Source organism: Phaenicophaeus curvirostris, chromosome 20 (genome assembly GCF_032191515.1).
Source record: "Phaenicophaeus curvirostris isolate KB17595 chromosome 20, BPBGC_Pcur_1.0, whole genome shotgun sequence".
Classification (NCBI taxonomy): Eukaryota; Metazoa; Chordata; class Aves; order Cuculiformes; family Cuculidae; genus Phaenicophaeus; species Phaenicophaeus curvirostris.
This window is the reverse complement of record NC_091411.1, coordinates 7706215-7725339: the sequence shown is the minus strand read 5'-3', so window position 1 is coordinate 7725339 and position 19125 is coordinate 7706215. Positions and strand designations below refer to the sequence as shown.

General features: G+C 42.1%; 1 protein-coding gene across 2 annotated transcripts in view; it reads right to left on the bottom strand.

The window, feature by feature from the left end:
* The window catches only part of GPR107 (G protein-coupled receptor 107), a 39441-nt gene extending 20849 nt beyond the window's left edge, over nt 1-18592 (bottom strand). For both annotated transcript variants that reach the window (XM_069873582.1, XM_069873583.1), the window contains exons 1-13: nt 18476-18592; nt 12768-12893; nt 11894-11944; nt 11557-11645; nt 9816-9979; nt 8135-8169; nt 7875-7931; nt 7145-7255; nt 5529-5662; nt 4583-4658; nt 3543-3616; nt 2858-2975; nt 1782-1912 (exon numbers count right to left, since the gene is read on the bottom strand). In XM_069873582.1, coding sequence (XP_069729683.1) covers nt 1782-1912; nt 2858-2975; nt 3543-3616; nt 4583-4658; nt 5529-5662; nt 7145-7255; nt 7875-7931; nt 8135-8169; nt 9816-9979; nt 11557-11645; nt 11894-11944; nt 12768-12893; nt 18476-18586 — 1277 coding nt within the window. In that variant the 5' untranslated portion in view covers nt 18587-18592. The remainder of the gene's footprint in view (nt 1-1781; nt 1913-2857; nt 2976-3542; nt 3617-4582; nt 4659-5528; nt 5663-7144; nt 7256-7874; nt 7932-8134; nt 8170-9815; nt 9980-11556; nt 11646-11893; nt 11945-12767; nt 12894-18475) is intronic.
* Nucleotides 18593-19125: the final 533 nt, after the last annotated feature.

The following is a 19125-nucleotide window of genomic DNA, read 5'->3' as shown; positions in this document are numbered from 1 at the left end:
TAGCTCTTTATGGCTGGGGTATGTTCGTAATTAACTGGGATTAGTGTGCTTGGCACCGCATAGATTTCATCCCCATCCCCCTAGCTTGGCAGTTAGTTCGAGTATCTGTATCACCTTGTGATTAAAAAAGCGGATTGCTAAAGCCTGCTTCAGCCCACAGAAAGCTTTGTAGGAGGGAGGGAGCAGAGTGAGAAACTGGGGCATTTTCCAGCATAATGCCTTCCACTCACACAATTAAGCTGAGCTACTCTTCAGAGAGCTGCCAAGTATTTGGCATGTTATTGCTCTTTTAAGCTCTTTCCATTTAAATAGTTGATTACAGCTTACAGGTCTACATAGGCAACTTATGTAACAGAAGCTACCCTGCAGGAATGTAAATACAAGGGCCAAGTCTTAGTCACCTTGCTCACATGAGTCATCCCACCAGCTGCAGTGACACTAACCAGATGAAAAAGGGGGTAAGAACTTATGTCCTGGGCTTCACAGCCAGTTGATGCCAGTACCATGACAATGCAGGAACACTGGTTGCGCACTATAAACATTTACAGGACAGCTCACCCAAGTATATTTGTTCTTCAGACACTGTTCCTTTAGGGAAAGCAAGTTTTGTACCAGCATATCACTGATGTATCGATTCTAGCATTCAGTAGTAAGAGCTGTGGCAGTAAAAGTCACCTTTATCAATGGAAATCAGAGTTTCTCTACAATTAAAGTTAATAGAATATCTCTGCAATTTTATTTACCACACCCAAATACTCTCAGCCTTAGAGAGCTGCAGCATGTTGACTGTAGTAGGGGAAGGGACAAGTGGGTAGTGCAAATTTCTTGGAAGATAGCTCCTAGTCTTGGCAGAAGCCCATCAAGACTGTGTAGGGATTTGCCCTTACAGAGAGGATGACTGGGAAGACAAAGAGCTGAAACTCACCCTCACAAGACAAGCTGAAGCTCACTCCCATCTACTGAGCAACATGTATGTGTGCCTTTATTCAAACACACACAATATGAAACAATTCTCTCAAGCACTCAAGGAGTTACACACTCTAGAGCAATGACCTGTTCACTAGACAGACATTTATATTCACTCTGTATTTCAGAGATAAATACTGGAGAAAAAAAAAGAATATCCTGTGTTTACAAACCAAGGAGTCAAAAGCTCCTTCATATCCTCCTTTAAACCCAGCTGTTTATCCAATTAAGACCAAAATGAATTTAGAAGATAGATGTTCTGACTAACTGGCAAGAAGCAATACTGTTTATCTGCATTATCTGTGTTTCACTCAAGTTTTACATAACCAACATTATTCCTTGCCAAGTAGAGTGGAAGGAAGGGCAGAGAAATGCTCCCTGTGGGATTATTTCTTCTAAACAGTCAAGTAAAAAAGCAGCTACTCTGCTTGAAGGCAGCACTGATCTTAAACAGCAGGATTGTTTTAGAATTTAACAGCCTAGTTTCCAACCTCATTCAGTAAAGCAAAATGTGATTTGTCAAAGAGCAAAATTCCAAGTTTCAAAAGCAGCTACAGTCTGTGCTGTGCTGGCCACACTTAAATCGCCATCCACTTTACCTTAGCCCCACTTCAGCATCTCCAGAACAACTATCTCCCACAATGTGAGATCGAACTGTTGACTAATACAGTTTAAAACAGTTAACAGAATGTTTGATTCCAAAGGACCAACTCTTCTTGCTTTGACAGTATCCTTAGCTCTAACTAGCAGTCAATACTAGCTCAGAAGCAGCTCAAGCCATCAGTGCTCAAATGACAACGCACACAGTGACTCACCACACCACTGGAAATAGGATGGCTCCACAACATAGCAAGTCTACCAGGAAGAGAATTTCTTTCCACAGTCCATATTCAGTTGTCCCCTCTTCTGTTGACTCTATGATAATGTACGCCACATTTGCCAGTACCTACAGGACAAAACACACTTAATAGTTTCAGAAGCTTTCCTAGGAGATTCTACATGCAGGCTGTTGATTCAGCAAAAGCTGTCCCAGGGTTGCAGAACCAATAATTCTTCAGCCAAGAAAGCCACATGCTCAGCACCATCTTCACAGGATTTACAGAAATAAGACTGACTGGAACTCATTTCTGCTGACAGCCCAAAAGTGGCCCTTTTTGTTATATACTCTACTGAATCTATCGTATCAGTAGAGATAAAAGAGCAAAACCTATTTTTTTTAAAATATAGGAACAGGACTCCGCAGATACACATACAGCAAAATTTAAACACGTTATTCTGAAGTAAGCTGATAATTCTAGCTGGTCATCAATCACGTTCTGTACTCCACACCTCAGCTCTGTAAGAGCCTCCAACACAAGTTAGATACTTCTGGTTTTACAGCTATGTAAGCACACCGGGAAAGGCAGAAAAGCTGTTCTATCAAAAACAAACACAAGTGCTGCCCTCCTATCTACCTCAGCTCCTGGAGTAGGAAACAAACACTGATCACTTCGAACACACTGGTTGAGTTTCCCCAACAGACTTAAGTCAGTTTTCCCCTTTTTTTCCTTAAGCCCATTTCACAAGCATTGCAGGTGTGACCACTTGGAATTAATTTCTCCTCTTAGTAGTTTAATACTGGCTTGTAGCTCAAGTTTTGAGCCTCCATTACAGCTAGTTGTTCACCTCCCAACACCATTCACCCTTATCTCATACTCAATATAGGGAAAAAGGCGGAGACAGTTATGAAAGTAACTCTGGCCCAAGGAATCCCCTCTCAACTGAAATTGTAACCAACAGGCTTCCACAAGCAGCAACCGCAGCAAATTTTGTGAAGGATTCACAGCCCTCTACAGCTTCCACAAGCAGCTCTCCCACAAGAGAGCAAGTATTGACTTTGCTCAGTCCTCACCTGAAGTGGGATGACAATCATGAAAATTTTTTTGTCCTTGTCTGACAGGATGTGTTTAATGAAAGCCCAGCCTGTGCCAATAAGGGCAATAGTGATGAACAGAAGAGCACCTTTCAGCCTGAAAGAGAAACAAGACACTGCAAGTGAGAGATTTTATTTTATCACACTCCATCTTCTACCCAGGTTCTCTCCTACAGTCAGTAAAGCCACAAACACAATAGCCTTGCTATTCTTAATTTTGGCAAGTGCCTACAACAGTGAAGCAGATGCACTTGCTTACAACTGTGTATCACACAGCAATATTGGGCTTTATTCACAATTGTCAATACATGCAGCCTTTCCTGGGGAAGTCATCCATTCACCACTGTGAACAGGAGAAAACACTGGCAGCTGCACCCTCTTACCATTCATACCAAAAGCAAATTAGATACTTCAATACTAGTATGAACAAAGAAAAGCAAAGCATTTCTTATCCTTTTACATCTCCACCCACATTAGTGCCAATTCTCTGCAGCTGCCCTCTATTAGTAGAGCTTTCTCCTTCCCACAGGGCTGACTGTTGTCTTGTCATTCAGAAAACAGCACCAAAGAATTAGCAATTTTTTAGTTTGATCAGGACAGTCAGCCCCACAGGGAATGAAATTCCATTGTTTCAATCTATCACATCATCTTTTGACACACTTACAGGTGAGTAATGTAATAAACAACAGCCCAGCCTTCAATAGGAAATCCCTGAGAAGAAATGTAGTGATAGTCGATCTGGAAGCAGAAAATACAGTACATTACTTGACAAGCTGCTCATCAGCACCCCACCCATGCCTATAAAAGGTCTGCCTGACAGCTACTTCAAGTTTCACTTCACAAACAGTGTGTACAAACTCAGCTCTGTTGCACCTTAGAGAATAGTTCCTCCCACCACTTTCTAGTTTTGTTTAGCAATGAGGCCATTTCCATTTACTGTATTTTCTAAGTATTAGAGGATCTCACACACAATCTACATCCTTCCCACACTCAAACAACTGCATTTGTAACCTATTTATTCACTCATTGTTCACACTCAGCTGCATCAGGTGACTAGAGGCTTTCTGCTTTCACTGGAAACCAGATTCAATTAATTTCATTACAGAAATGTTCGTGGCAGTTATGCTGTCGTGACCGTGAAGGTGAAGATCACGGCTGGCAGAAACACTGAAGGATTAAATCGTTGTCACTACTTCTGTTTATGAGGCCTTTCCAGTGGAAAGGCAAAGTAATTCAATTGAACAGGCACTTATGTATTGAAACCATTAAAGCTTATTATGTTAGGTCTGTTACAACACACCATAATAGTTCATCTGAAGTAGTGCTCTTGAATTTTACAAACATTCATCAAGGTCACCATTTATTAACATTTATTATAAGCCACATTGCTGAAGCAGCACCACAGCTCAAGCTTTCACACCAGGCTCAAATGGCTAAAACATCACAACTCATGGAACTCATTCAGCCCTCATATGCTTGCTGCTTCACCACTTCACTTGGATCTCAATTGTATTCAAAGTCAGAATTTGCTGATTGAAAAATTGAACCACTTCCACCAAACAACTGCAGCTCAGTTCCAATGCTTCAATACCAAACACTTCTCTCTCTCTCTCTGATTCTCCCCTCCAAAGCAGATTTCTCTAACAGCATTCCCATGTTCCTACTTCCTAGCTAAACAGCTTAAGGCAGAGACATGATACATACCGCGTGGAAGACTAAGGACAGAGACTTCGTGAAAGGAAGGGCTGCCATTAGCCAGTGAATCTTAAAGACATCATTCCTGGGAAGATAAGATGAGGGAACAGCATCAGTTGAAAGATAGCAGTAAAAATCTCAGCTCAAGTATTTTTTTAGAAGCTATAAATGTCAAACAGTAACTCCTGGGCTGAGCTATTAGTGTAGGTTTCCCTTTAATGCTGCAGTCCAAGTTTTTGCAATATCCTGAACAACGTATCAACTACATGTTCTAGAACTCTGATTTTTAATATCTGGGTTAATTAAAAACAACACTTCATAGGAACATCTTGTATCGACTGTAACTGTTCAAATACTTGCTGAACATAATCCACACGTGTACCACTCTGACCCCAAGTCACTAAACCACACCAAGTGAACTCCAGACTAAGTCAGAGGAAAAGCCAGAATGGAATCATAGGTGCTCTTGGCTTCTGTTGCAATGGTTTAACTATTAAGAAGCATGGTTTTCAATTCATAATTCCTACCACTTTCAGCTATAATCAAAAAGTTTATGGCTCTCCACTACCACAAGCTCCCATTCAATACAGGAAAAACACTCAAGTTTTTCTTGCTATTTAGAGTCATTTTCAAATAATGTTCTCCTCTTGTCGTCATCTACAGGAATCTCCTGTTTATTCATTGCCACAAAATATTTGAATACGTACACTATACAATGGATTTCTTAATGCAAGACCTGATAAGTTTACAACAATGATCTGTAACAATGATACTGGCAAAAGTAGCTGTTTTCAACTAGAAGCTGCATGTATTAGGCATGCAATATTGACCCAGATTTGGAGTTTCAAGTGATTAAATCTGACCATGAATTGGGCATTAGGAGAGGAAGAATAAAAGATAAAAATCAAGCAAGGTAGGTCCATACTTGTTACTGACACTGAACTAGTCCACTTACCTGCGTTTACGAAGTATGTGGATCCATACAGTCCCAGATATGAAAAAGAAGATTGCCATCGAAATGTAAAGTTTTGGCAGTGGGATCTCACCAGCTGAGAGGTAGCTTTGAGGATTCTTTTCCGTAATTTCTATCTGAATATTGAAAAGTGTGTTACATGTACAGTTGAAAAACCACTTTAGGGCATCAAGTTAACAATTCTTGTTCACAACTAAGTTTTCTTATTTAAAATTGGTTTTCTGAAGGGGTGGCTTATGAGAAACTTAAAAGTGAATCCAGCTCTTCATCCTCAAGAATCTCAAAATATTTTGCACAATTACACTCCCAACAATTTCCTTGAAAAGCAAAAAGGAACAGAGGTTCCTTTCCATGCTTCAGTTACATAAGATAATTCAGAAAGGCAAAGTGATTTTCCCAAACAATAGTTGTTCTCTATACCAAACTTCAGAGCCTGCCTACGTTTGATTCAGAAATAGTATCTACAATCCTGCGTAAACAAGCAGGTTTTTTAGCACAGTCCTGATTTTAGGTGCAGAGAGAGACAGACATAGCTGAGAAACCCACTAAGATTTATGACAAAGGATTTCTTCACCTGTCAAGGAAACATTCGGCTGGCAAGCCTATTGCCCTGCGACTTGAAAAACAGAAGCTGTATTTAACATCCTATTTATGCCCCTAAACAGCTAGAACTTCATTAAAAAAAGGCATCACAACTAGTTTGCAGTACTGAAGCTGTCCTGCATCTCTGAACACAACCAAAGAGGTTTGTTTCCAGGTTTTCTTCTTTTTCCAGTCTCTTCAGTGGGTCAAAGCAACAAACAGCAATTCAAAAACTTGGCCTTCTAAACACACAATTTCAGAAGCAGAATTTAAGTAGTCCAGTCTGAGTTAAGTTAGCAATGCTAAGTTTTATCACCTACACATGCCCTTGCAGTAGTGTCAGCAGAACCACGTAATAAGCAGTTCAATGGTCTGATCTGGCTGAGTTACATTGGTCAATGAGAGGATTCCTCACAGAACAGCTCACTACACACTAGTACAGATGCCAGCACGAGCACAGAAAAGAGAAAAAAGGGAAAGCCTGGGCTGTGATAACGCACTCTGGCTCAAAAGAGCATAGGGCTGAACCCTTGGGTGTTACAAGAGATATTTGTTATAACATATTGCCTTTAAGATATGCAGCCAACACTGTAAAAACACATCTTTAATTATGCCAGAAGAAGAAAACACTAAATTCACAAATACCAATAATTTATACTGCAGCAATAGCCTTAATTTAAGTAAAAGAATGCGATCTTGTGAGCACAGCGAAACACAAAACAGCTGGTTTAGCTCCCATCTCGTTACAGCATCCAGTCACAACTGTGTAGACTGAACAAAGCCCACACACAGTCTTCACATTGAGACATTTCTCCAAACCTAGTATTTTAGTTGTTCTTACTGCAGTTGCTTCCTTCAGAAATGCCACTACAGAGATGAAATGCACAACTCTGGATCCCTTCCCACCCCATATATATACCCATGTGCAGTGTGTGCTCAGTACACACACTAGAACTGAAACCTGCAAATTTCAGTCTAAGAGGATGAGTTAATTATACTTCAGAAGCTATACTTACATCAAGACTAAATAGCTGCTTATCATTAGCTGGCCCATGCTTCCCAACACATTTATGGAAATACAGGCTGTAGAGACCTTCTTGGTTATCGGAGCTGATGTTAAAATAAAACTGAAAATAAAAAATAGGAAAGTCAGCATTCTTTTCATTCATAAAAGGGTCACCATGGTAAGAAGCCATTTCTATCAAGGAAGGAGAATAGCAACAAGAAGTGTTGTACGTCTAACATGTTGAAGCACAAAATTTTGATCACACTTACCCTAAAGCACAAAGAGCTACTCGTTCCTCCCTCAAATACACAAATTGTGATAGTTATGGAGATGAGATGTGCCACATAACAGAACTTAAAAAGTGTTTGTTTTACAGTAACCAACAATCACAAGTGAACCAATGTGCTGAAACAAAGCGTTAATCTGGTTTCATATAGAATATCATCCCTCATAAGTGAGCCAATAACCAGGTCACAGCTATTTGTTGTTAGAAGCCTGTACGCACTAGTTGCATCACAGTAAACATGAAAAACCTGTGAGCCTCAACCTAAGATGAAGAACTGCATCACAGTAAAAACAGTTTAAAACAGCTCCCCTCTTAATGAAGAAAGATTTCCAGCAATTATTCATTTATTAAGAGTTTTAATTACTGTAGGGAGCAACTAAGTTTTACTTTTCATAAAGTAGTACAGTGAAGGAACAGTCTGCACACATCAAGACTACATTGTCAGATGCCTCACCTGAAATGAAAAAGTTCCTCTTTCGCTGTGAACATGATGTTCCTGTTCTACTATGCTCTGGGAAAAGGAAAAGAGATACAGATTTTTTTTAAGCAGGTAACTTACCATACCTGGCTACATCATCCAGACAATCAAAACTGCATTCCGTATATTTACAGTGGAAGCAGAGCAACAGAAAACACTGCTCTCCACTCCCTGGCTCTGCTTATACTGCAGTAGTGCCCCAGGACCTTTCTGAAAGAGAACAGATAGTTTCTTACCTGGGAGGATGTTGTACTTCGTTTAGACTTCTTATCTAGAGATAAAAATATTAATTGTACATTTAGTGTTTGCATTTAGACATCCTCATAGACCTTTTACCACCTTTTACACACTGCCAATACCTTACTCCAATCTTCCTACACTTGTCTGCATGGCAGTTTCCTTAACGATTAACACAGGTTCTTTCCCAGTCTCTCCTTGTTCTCCCAGGACTCTTCCTACAATTAGCATTCATTCCAAATGCAAATACTAGGATAGATTTCTCTACCATTACACCTTCTACAAAAACCTACCCAATGAAGCTTTCCAGCCTCTGCAATTAACATGATGCAGGAGGCAGATGAACTATACCAGATGCAGGCTATAGCCTTTTTTTATACAGGCTACAGCTATGACTTTTAATGTTACAGCCAAATACTGTTAATCTCACTGACTAATCTTAATTTAGACATTTATACATGGCCCCATAAACATATGGAAGTCCTCATTAGCCCTGGGGAAGGAAAAAGTTCTCAGCTCCCTACTAAGCAAGGCCCCAGTAAAAACATCAAGAAAACAACCGCAGAAGCATAGGTGCCCTGCCAAGTCAAGATCTGTTCCAAACTTAAGAAACTTAACTTGACAGGAGGCTTCATTACAGCAGCATGCCAAGTTCACAGTTTCACTCTGCTCCCATAAGCAGCTTTTCAAACATAAGTTCATCCCATTCTACCACGAAGCAGAAGTTCAAGACTTAAGCTTTCCTTTTGGCTCCCATACCTCAGTGCAGTTCATATACACAATATACTTTCTAATGCAAGAAAAAACAAAACTAGAGCTGCCAGACCAATTCTATTCAATGCCACCCAGCTTTGTTCTTGACTTGTTAGAATGGCTGTACAAAATTTTCAGTGACAAAGCTTGTGAACAGAACAGGCCAAGACAGACTCAGACTACTCAGACTGCTGAGCAGTCTGATCTGAAGTCCAGGAAGGGATAATACAAACTGTTTAGAGTTAATCCCATCAGGGCTAAGATGATAAAATCTTTTCACCTACTGGTCTAGAAGCCAAGACAAAGATTTGTCCCTCCAAGAGAAGTTACTGGTAGAGCTACTTCTCCATCCCCATAGCTTCTGCGTGACAGACTAGATATCAGCTCTTTAGAAACATACATACAAACTCATCATCAAGGCCTTTTTGATAGGAATGGTTGGACTCGATGACCCGGTGGGTCTCTTCCAACCTGGTTATTCTATGATTCTATGATTCATACAAATGCTGGCTGGAAAGCATCTCTGGATATTCAGTCCAGCCTCTGACTCAGAGCATGCCAAGTGTCAACACTGTATCACACAGGCCCTGATTTTGTTTAACAAAGTAAAACCTGAAAGGAAATTCCTCCTTAGCCTTCTTTTTGCCAGACGAAGGAGAACCATGTCCCTCAACCTCACCTCACAGGTACTGCAGGTCTCAAATAGCCACGTTAGGTCTCTGCTGCATCAACAGACCCGATTGACGCAAATCACCAAGCAGAAGAGACTCCAACACAAAAGGCAGCTCTGCACGCAGGTTTACACAAGACTGTGCATCATGTTCCAGCCCAAAAGGACTCCAGTATGTGACCACAACACGCTGCTGGATGCATATCCACAAGGAACTAGCAGCGGAAGCACATAGAGATCAGGTTTAGCAGGCTTACCTTCACTGTCTGTACTTGGATTGACCTTTGCAGGATTTTTACCAGAATCACTGCTCTGCTCAGAAGTTTTCAGTGATGTGGTACTTAAGGTAGGGCCATTTGCCTCAGATATGAAGGAAATTTTAGGCAAAGAAGAAGCTTCTGCAGAGAACCGTACCTTCACCCTAAAAAACAGATTTCAAACAAACTGAGAGCAAATCAACACTCACAATAAGGCTGTCAAAGCCCACACACACCCAATAAAAGAAAATCAACTTGTCTTGACTTGTTTTTTTTATTTTACCACAGAGAACAGGCAAGCACTGAACTGATCAGTGGAGATGAAGACGCACTATACGTTTACATCAAATACAAGAGCAGCTGAAGAAAAATTAGTTATTTCTAATGAAACACTGGTTACCAAAAAGGAATAATGTTTCCACACAGTTATAGTTTTTCTTGTAAAAGAAAGCAACGCAGCCTCGAAAGTACTTCCATGAAACAAATAATCCAAGACAAGCAGTAAAACAGCACATTCAGTGCAAAGAGCTGCAAAAGTGATCTATGAACTCAGATTCATGTTAGCAGCACAATTAAGGTACAGTTCTTCTGCCCTATGCTCACTTACCCCTCCAACACACAACAGGAATTTTTGAACCATTTTATACCGCAGATGTTTTCTCTCTCAGCTTCTCCTAATTTTCCTGTAACCCCTTAAAAAATAAACTACACATACAGGGCTCAGTGCTGGGTCCAGTCCTGTTCAACATCTTTATCAATTACCTGGATGAAGGCATTGAGTGCACCCTTAGCAAGATTGCAGATGACACTAAGCTGGGTGGAAGCGTGGATCTGCTGGAGGGCAGGAAGGCTCTGCAAAAGGATCTGAACAGGCTGGACCACTGGGCTGAGACCAGTGGCACGAGGTTTAACAAGGCCACATGCCGGGCCCTGCACTTGAGGCACAACAAACCTGTGCAGCTACAGACGAGGGGAAGAGTGGCTTTACAGCTGCCTGGAGAAGGACCTGGGGGTGTTGGTTGACAGCCATCTGAACATGAGCCAGCAGTGGCCCAGGTGGCCAAGAAGGCCAAGGGCATCTTGGCTTGGATCAGGAACGGCATGACCAGCAGGTCCAGGGAGGTTCTTCTCCCTCTGGACTCGGCACTCGGGAGACCGCTCCTCAAATCCTGTGTTCAGTTCTGGGCCCCTCACCACAAGAAGGATGTTGAGGCTCTGGAGCAAGTCCAGAGAAGAGCAACAAAGCTGGTGAAGGGGCTGGAAAACAGGCATTATGAGGAACAGCTGAGAGAGCTGAGGGTGTTTAGCCTGGAGAAGAGGAGGCTGAGGGGAGACCTCATTGCTCTCTACAACTACCTGAAAGGAGGCTGTAGAGAGGAGGGAGCTGGCCTCTTCTCCCAAGTGACAGGACAAGGGGGAATGGCCTCAAGCTGCACCAGGGGAGGTTCTGACTGGATGTCAGGAAAACATTTTACACAGATAGAGTCATCAGGCACTGGAACAAGCTGCCCAGGGAGGTGGTTGAGTCCCCATCCCTAGAGGCATTTAAAAGACGGGGAGGCAAGGTGATCAGGGACATGGTTTAGGGACAGATAGGAATGGTTGGACTTGATGATTCAAGAGGTTTTTCCAACTTGGTGATTCTATGATTCTATAGAAGCCCATAAAGAAATTTCACAAATGTTACATTAACTTCAACAGGAGAAATAACTTTAAAATATAGTGCACGCTATTTACTCACACTTCTGTTTCCAAGTCCAGAAGTAAGATTACAACAGAGACATCTTGTTCTGGTTTCTTTTTCAAGATACAGTAATCCACTTCTTCATCCTGGCAATAGAAGCAAAACATCTTTTAAGTTCCCTTCTGTTTATACGGAACTGGACATGCTCCCCTCAACCCCAGGGAGACGTCACCATTCTTGGTCCAGCAAATTTTACAACTGAATTATCCTTAACAACCTGACCATATACAAGGGCCACCCCTGTTGTCCTTTATTTTCTTCCAACCATTCCTGGAGTAAGATAGACTACAGGATGTCCCTAGCTTAGAAAAGCAAATTCACATCTCATTCTCACCAGATAAGTAGAGAATCCATCATTCCTCGTTCGATCCAAGCTGAACCCCACCTACAAAGACAATTGAGAACAATCTGTCAAATCAGAACAGCTCAGGCTCCCCTACTATCAGAAGCCAAACCACCACTGAACCTCAAAGATACTACTCTCTAAATAAGTTAACCTACAGTTAAGGCAGAAGCCAGGTATTTTTCTCATTACTTAATTCAACTGAAAAAATATTCAAATATAATAAACCTGTTGCTTCACCCATCAAAAATAAAATATATACCAATTCAAACCCAAACTAATTTGGAGTACCATCTGCCCCTGAAGGTTTTTATTTATTTCAGTATTTTTCCAGATGTTTTTGCTTGAGGAAAATGTCTAATACTTTTAGTAATAAAGAAGTTGAACTGTGCAGAAGAGTAAGGACACAGGTCTGTTTTGCATCCTAGCATTACAGTTTCTCTATTAAGATCACCAACGTAATGTGCTAAAGATGTAGCATTAAAGTCATCTAACAATTAGTAGAGTCACTGTTCTGGAAATCTACTGATATGATGAGCAGAGAATGCATTACAACATAACAGGACAGCAATGTAAAAATCCCACATCACAGGATTGCTTAGGTAACCTGTGTTCAATATAGCTCGTAAATGCATGCATTGAGTTCAGTAGAGGAACTGAAGTTAAAGTCTGTCCTTAAAGCAGAAAGGCTAGTGCTCAAGGATAAGTCTCACAATATTCGTATCCTCATAAATGGCTCATGGAAAGCAAAGCCAACAGCATCACCAGTTAGGATCCCGTCCCTCAAACAACTTAAGGCATCCAGTTCAGGGGCAATTTCCCAGGTCTATGAAATGTCACAGTCACTGGACTCCAAGCAACTTACCGACAAGCTGCTCTTGTCATCAGGGCTCACAGGTGGCTTCAGTGAAAGGTTGCTGACATTGACTGTCATGAACCCATTTTTGAAGAAGCCAAAGGTATTCAGGTGGACTTTCTGCCTCACATCATCCTGTACAAAAAGAAAGCAAGTTTACAAATGACATACAGAGTCATCTGCAGCGGCAGTCAAAGAGGATAGAGGGTGACAGAGATTGACACTTAAGCATTCATGCAAAACATCTGACCACACCAAGAGCAAATTCCTTCAGGATACCTTCAGACATAACCAATAATGCCACAGGAATCAACCAGCTCTTTAATACCCTGAACAGCAAAAACGTTAAATAAATGTGTCATCAGTAATTAGCTGGCTATACTACTGAGAAATACGCGCAAAAAGAAGTCTGGAAAGAATTAAATATCTGGCATCACTGATCAGAAACTATTGCTACCAAAAACCAGACTGCAAACAACTCAAGACAACTATTGTTTGAACACCAGCTACTGTCACCACAACAGACTGAACTACAGCGATCTCACCTAACCAAGAGAGATGGGGTTTAGCTAAATGTTTAACAAGTATCACAGTGCACCGTCACCCCATCAGATCCTTGTTAGGCAGGGCCAATGTTTGGACAGTCAAACACCTAACAGGTTGGAAAACTATGTTTATAGGACAGATTAGAATATCTCTTATGTAGTCCCATTCCTCAAAACGATTTTTTGGCAAGGCCTTGTGTCATATAAGCAGGACAAAGACTGAAAACTGGTTATATGGGTTTAAACAGAATTGCTTGTGTTTGTTTCTCTGACTGGAAAATTCTAGTCCTGTCCCCTGTTCCCAGCCTTTGTTGCAGAATAACGTACTTCCTTTCACTCTGCCAAGGAAATTATAGGCATTGATCCTTTTCTGTGCTTCACTCAGCTGATAAAGGTTCGAGTACAGTGAATTTTTTTATTTAAGTAAGCAGGTCATGAAGGACCTCACATGAAAAGTAGTAAACATTACACAGCTGCCACATCAGATGAGGAAAGGTCAAATCCCTGTTATCTTGCATCCATAAACCAATAAATGCACTTGGAATGCGGTTGGACCCTCAATTCTACAGGATCATTAATTGGATGAAAAGCAGAAACAGAGCAACAGAAATTGAAAAGCAAGTTTAAAATGCGGCTTAAGGTACTTTTACAAGTTCCCATTAGAAATAGGAAAATGGTTTCTTCTAGGGGAAGACAATCAAATTGCACAATACTCCAAGGAGAAAAAGTCAGCAGCTGAAGGCAAACAAACTGTCCTAGACAAGGTACTGGAAGCCTGAGCTAAAAACTGTGGAAGTACAATAAGTTCTCTCTTCCTGTACCTCCAGCACTAATTTTGACATCTCTGCATAAAACATTCCCAATGCATAAATATCACTCTAACAGCAGGACAGTAAACCCGATGCAGCTAACCTGTAATCCAGCCGTAATAAGATTTTCCTAATAGAGTCAAGTTAACCTGGCAAATAACCAGATGGTACCCTTAACGCTCAGAAGGGGAAAAAAAAGTTGGTGACACATGGCTTACAGCAGATGCTTTGTTCAACAGAGTATTAGAGCTGTGCTGACTTCGGGTTCTAGGTCACTTAATGTGCTTGAACAAGAGCCCATCTGGTCCATTTAATGCTGTTGCAATATAATTGCCCAATCAGAACAGAAGATTAATACCAGCTGTTTACACAGTACCCCACGAGTATTTAACCACATCTGGACAGAGAAGTGCTTGTCCTTGCGACTGGGTCAAGGGGAACAGGAGGGAGATGCAGCATCACACTGCCAGAAGGTGTTTTGTACCTTGTAAACACGATCAGAGACAGCAGCTTAATAGAGAGCACTTGCAAAAGCTGTTCAGTTCCACTTAAGTTTATTTCCCCTGCCAGCTCACAAATATTCTCCTCACCAAAAAAAAGATAATAAATAAACAACACACACATACTTTCCTCCCTGGTTTTATCTCAGCTTTGAGCACTTGGAGTTTACAGACTTAATTCACAAATCCTGCAGCTTTACACGCTCCCACTTGCTCTGTCACAGGTTGCCACCAAGCAACACCGCGCTCTACAGGAACACGGACCACTCCAGACATTGACAGCTTAACCACGCCGGCTTACTAATGACTGTCTCACCTCTTACAGGAGGTTTAACAGGTCTGAAGAATCCAGCTTGTATTTATAATCACTCAGCTGCTGACTTCAGAAATACTCAACTGTAACTTTACAAAGGTGTGAACCCATACAGGTGAATGCTTAAGTATCCGAGTTATCAGCATGCATATTATTTTAATTTACATAGAATGCATTTAATGATTAAGCCTGCCCCTCCGAGAAGGGAGGATCTGGGACTTGCCACTAACAGGTCACAGTCAGTAGCTTCTCAGCTTATTTCTATTAAAATTAATAAATACATCTCCCCCACTTCTTTGAGATAAAAATTGATGCTGCAACATTTAAATACATTTATAGGAAAGTGGTACCCAAGATTCTGTAGACCAGAAGAGGCAGAAAAATATTCTTTACCATTTTCCCCAAAATCTAACTGGGATCACGCTATAGGAACAGTAAAAGTTTCATCAGAGCACTAACCCTTACATGGAAATGGCTTCATTATTTGTGTGAGACTAATAGCAAGACTCAAAATTTGTCTAAGAGTATATGAATTATCATGAAAGGTATTTTCACCTTGAGCAACTGAACCCTGAGACCAACCAATATTAAATGGTCACAACTATTTACAACCAACCACTGAAAAATAAGATCTTTCAAATAACAATCTTGACAAATCCATAAAATAGGAGCAGTCTTACTTCTCTTTTGGGTGCTGGTTAATTGGGAAAATCACTCCAATCAAAAACTGACACCACAGCTGCCACACAGTGCCATCCGTTGGATGGTTCTTCTTGAAACTGGTCCGATCAGCTGCTCGGCAGCACTGAACATAACTGCATGCCTGACTAAGTCCTTGTTTAGACCACCCTGCTCATTCTCTGAGACAATCTGCCATTGCACTACACAAAATAAGCCTTCCATGCTACATCGTTCAACTATTAAGACAAGAGAAGCCTTATTTTTGGTCAAGGGAAATATCCCAGCTACCTCTGGAAAACTCTGAAAATTATTTCTGTAAATAAAGATGTATATAACACCAATTTTTGTAGGGTTCAGGGTTTTTTACTCCTAAACTAATAAAGTTGATAACAATTGCTACTAAGGAAGAGAGTCTCCTTTAACAAGGTTAGTCTAACAGCCAGATTCAAAGAAGTCTTTTTTCTAACTCAGAAGAAATAAATAATTTTTATTATATTATAAAGAAAAAGTTATTTTTCAGAACAGGACACCTCTCAGACTGTGGCTGTTCTTTCCCAACAATAAAAAAAGCTTCACCTTAGCATACTAATTACAAAGACTCAAGAATGAGGCTATTCTAATCTAAGCAATAGCACCTTGTTTGAGGAAACCCAATACCAAATACTCACACAAAGCCACGGCCTTACGGCCTTGAGCCTGGCACAGCGTCAAAGCACACTTAAAAGCAAGGAGCCAATGGCAAGAACTCTAGAAGGGAGATTTCGCTGTGAAAGGGTACAGTTGTTGGAGCCTGATGTTTACATAAAACGCTGTAAAGCGGCTGATGAAGTAGAAAAGGAGCAACTGTGCTCCAACAATAAAGCTTGTGTTTATACAGGAGGTGGACAAAGACATTAACGCACTTTGACTTTCCACGGGCTTGGCAGGTCGGTGTTCCACCTCACACAAAAAACCGACAAAACAAAAACCATACTTGACTTTGACTATAAAAATCAGCACATACAGATCAGTAACTGATTCAGGCAGTTAAGAGAGGCTCTAACAGTGACTAGACACTGTAACTTCTGCTGCTGAGATCATTTGCTTGAGGCCACTCTGAAAGTTTTCTATATAAAGGAAAAGTCTTACGCCAGGAGAAATTTTTCCAGCACTCAGCTTCTGGTCACAAATTCCTCAAAGCAATAACATGACCAGCATAAACCTTTGCACGTTAGGCAATAACATAAGTTTGGAAAATTCCCTATGAATAAATCATGAATGTCTCCCAGCATTCCCTGCAACCCCAAGGCTAAACGGGAGCTCCTCCAAAGTCTTGCCAATCTCCCTAACAAGAACACAGTAACACCAGTCCTAATCGAATAGCAGTTTATCAGCTTCTGCGTGTTGACAGCAAGGAAGAAAATGAACAATCGCACTCTCAAGATTTACAACGCATTTCTTGAGTTACACAGAAGCCCTTAAAAAGCATCACCCCAAAAGCATCACCCCTATCACCCAGTTGTGCAGCTCTTCATTTAGAGCACAACAGACAGCAGCACCATGGAGCTGCAGGTCTTCACCACAACCTGCACTGCTTCCCATCAACAATCCCAAACAACTAGTTTTTTTTTAAATATAGGGACAAGACAACAACATTCTTTTGAAGCACAATCAGAAGTCTATTAAATCAAAACCAGGCAGCTGTTACCACCACCAACTTCTTCTGTCTCTACTGATTGCTTAATTAACGTGAAGAAACTACATGCAGAAGGCCAGTAATATGGCCATGAGCCTTTCAGAGTCGAGCAACCAGCAGTCAAGAAATGAATGTTGCCACAGAGCACGCACTAAAAGCAAAAGTGATCTCAAAGCCCCCTCAGAAGCCTCCCTGCATGCCATGATCAGCTTTCTCTTATCACACAGAACTTTCTATCTTGCTTTTAGCAGGCAGTGAAGCACTTACACCTTCAAACAACTGCAGTTCTAAGGCCCTTTCCCATACTTTCCCCACAACTAATGAAAAAAGACGGCCACCTAGGCAGGGACAGGGGCTAAAGAATGTGGCAAGATGGGGGAGGAGAAAGAATCATAGAAATGTTTGCGTCAGAAGGGACCTTAATGCTTATCCAGTCCTACTCCCTGCCATGGGCACGGTCACAGTCAACTCCCAGTGGGTAAGGGTGCTCAAAGCCCCACGCAGCCTAGCCTTGAACACATTCAGGGATAGTACAGACACCCATTCCCCAAATAACCTGGGCCAGCACCTCACCACCTGCATCATGAAGAATTTATTCCTAATGCCTAACCTAAATCTTGCCCCTTCCAATTTAGAGCCATTTCTCCTTGTTCCAGCATTACAGGCTCTCGTAAAAAGTCCCTCCCCAGCTTTCCTGCAGATCCTTTCAGTAGTGGAAGTTGCTATAAGGTCTTCTCAGAGACTTCTCTTCTCCAGGCTGAACAAGCCCTGCTCTCTCAGCCTGTCCTCGTACGGGAGGTGCTCCAGCCCCCCGCATCATCCCCGTAGCCTCCTCTAGACCCGCTCCAACAGCTCCCTATCCTTCTTACCCAATTACAGAAACTGCCTCAGGACAACTTAGAAACTTCCCGCTTTCCCAGTGAAAAGCATTACGCTGGGGATTCCAGAACTAGACACAATACTCAAAACTGGGTCTCACGAGACTAACAGGAAAAAACAAACACAACAGGGTCCGTGAGGGGGAGGGAAAAGGCAGGGAAAGCAGGGAAAAGGACGGAGTGCAGCGAGAAGGCAGCTGGGGGAGCGGGGAGACCAGGCAAGCCCTGGCCCAGGGAGGCGGGCAGGCCCCAGCCGCAGCCCTCAGCCCGCCCGGCAGGCCGAGCCCGCAGGGGCGGAAGGCGGCGCAGACCTTACTTTGAGGGTGAGGTGGTGGACGCGGGCGCCGGCCGGGACGACGCAGAGAAGCACCAGCCCCAGCGCCACCGCAGCCGGCATTAGTGGAGCCCCAGAGCCGCGGGCCGCCATCTTTATTCCAGCGTCAGCATCCTCTTCCGCTCCGCTTCCGGGTCAGCGGGGCACGTGACCTATGTCACGTGGTCCTCGGCCAGCGTCACGTGATCCTTGTCCGGTGTCACGTGGCCCTCGGCCGGCGTCACGTGACCGAGGCGGGGTTGTTCTGTCTTGGAGTCAGGGAAGGGGTTGGTGGGGAAGGAGCAATATTAAACGCCGGGCACCTTATCTACCCGTCTTTTAAACCCCCCTTATACAAGAAGTAGCGCCTACTACAAGAAGTGGAATTTTTTTTATTTAAACAAAAGTAAATTTTCATCTAAGTGATTGTATTTGTTGAAAGTTATAGAATCATAGAATCATAGAACAACCAGGTTGGAAGAGACCCACTGGATCATCGAGTCCAACCATTCCTATCAAACACTAAACCATGTCCCTCAGCACCTCGTCCACCCATGCCTGGAGGAAGCAAAAAGCACATTTGGCCTCTCTCCAGTGACTTCTTTGTTGCTCAAACTGACAGTAACACAAGAAACAAAGCAAACACAAATAAA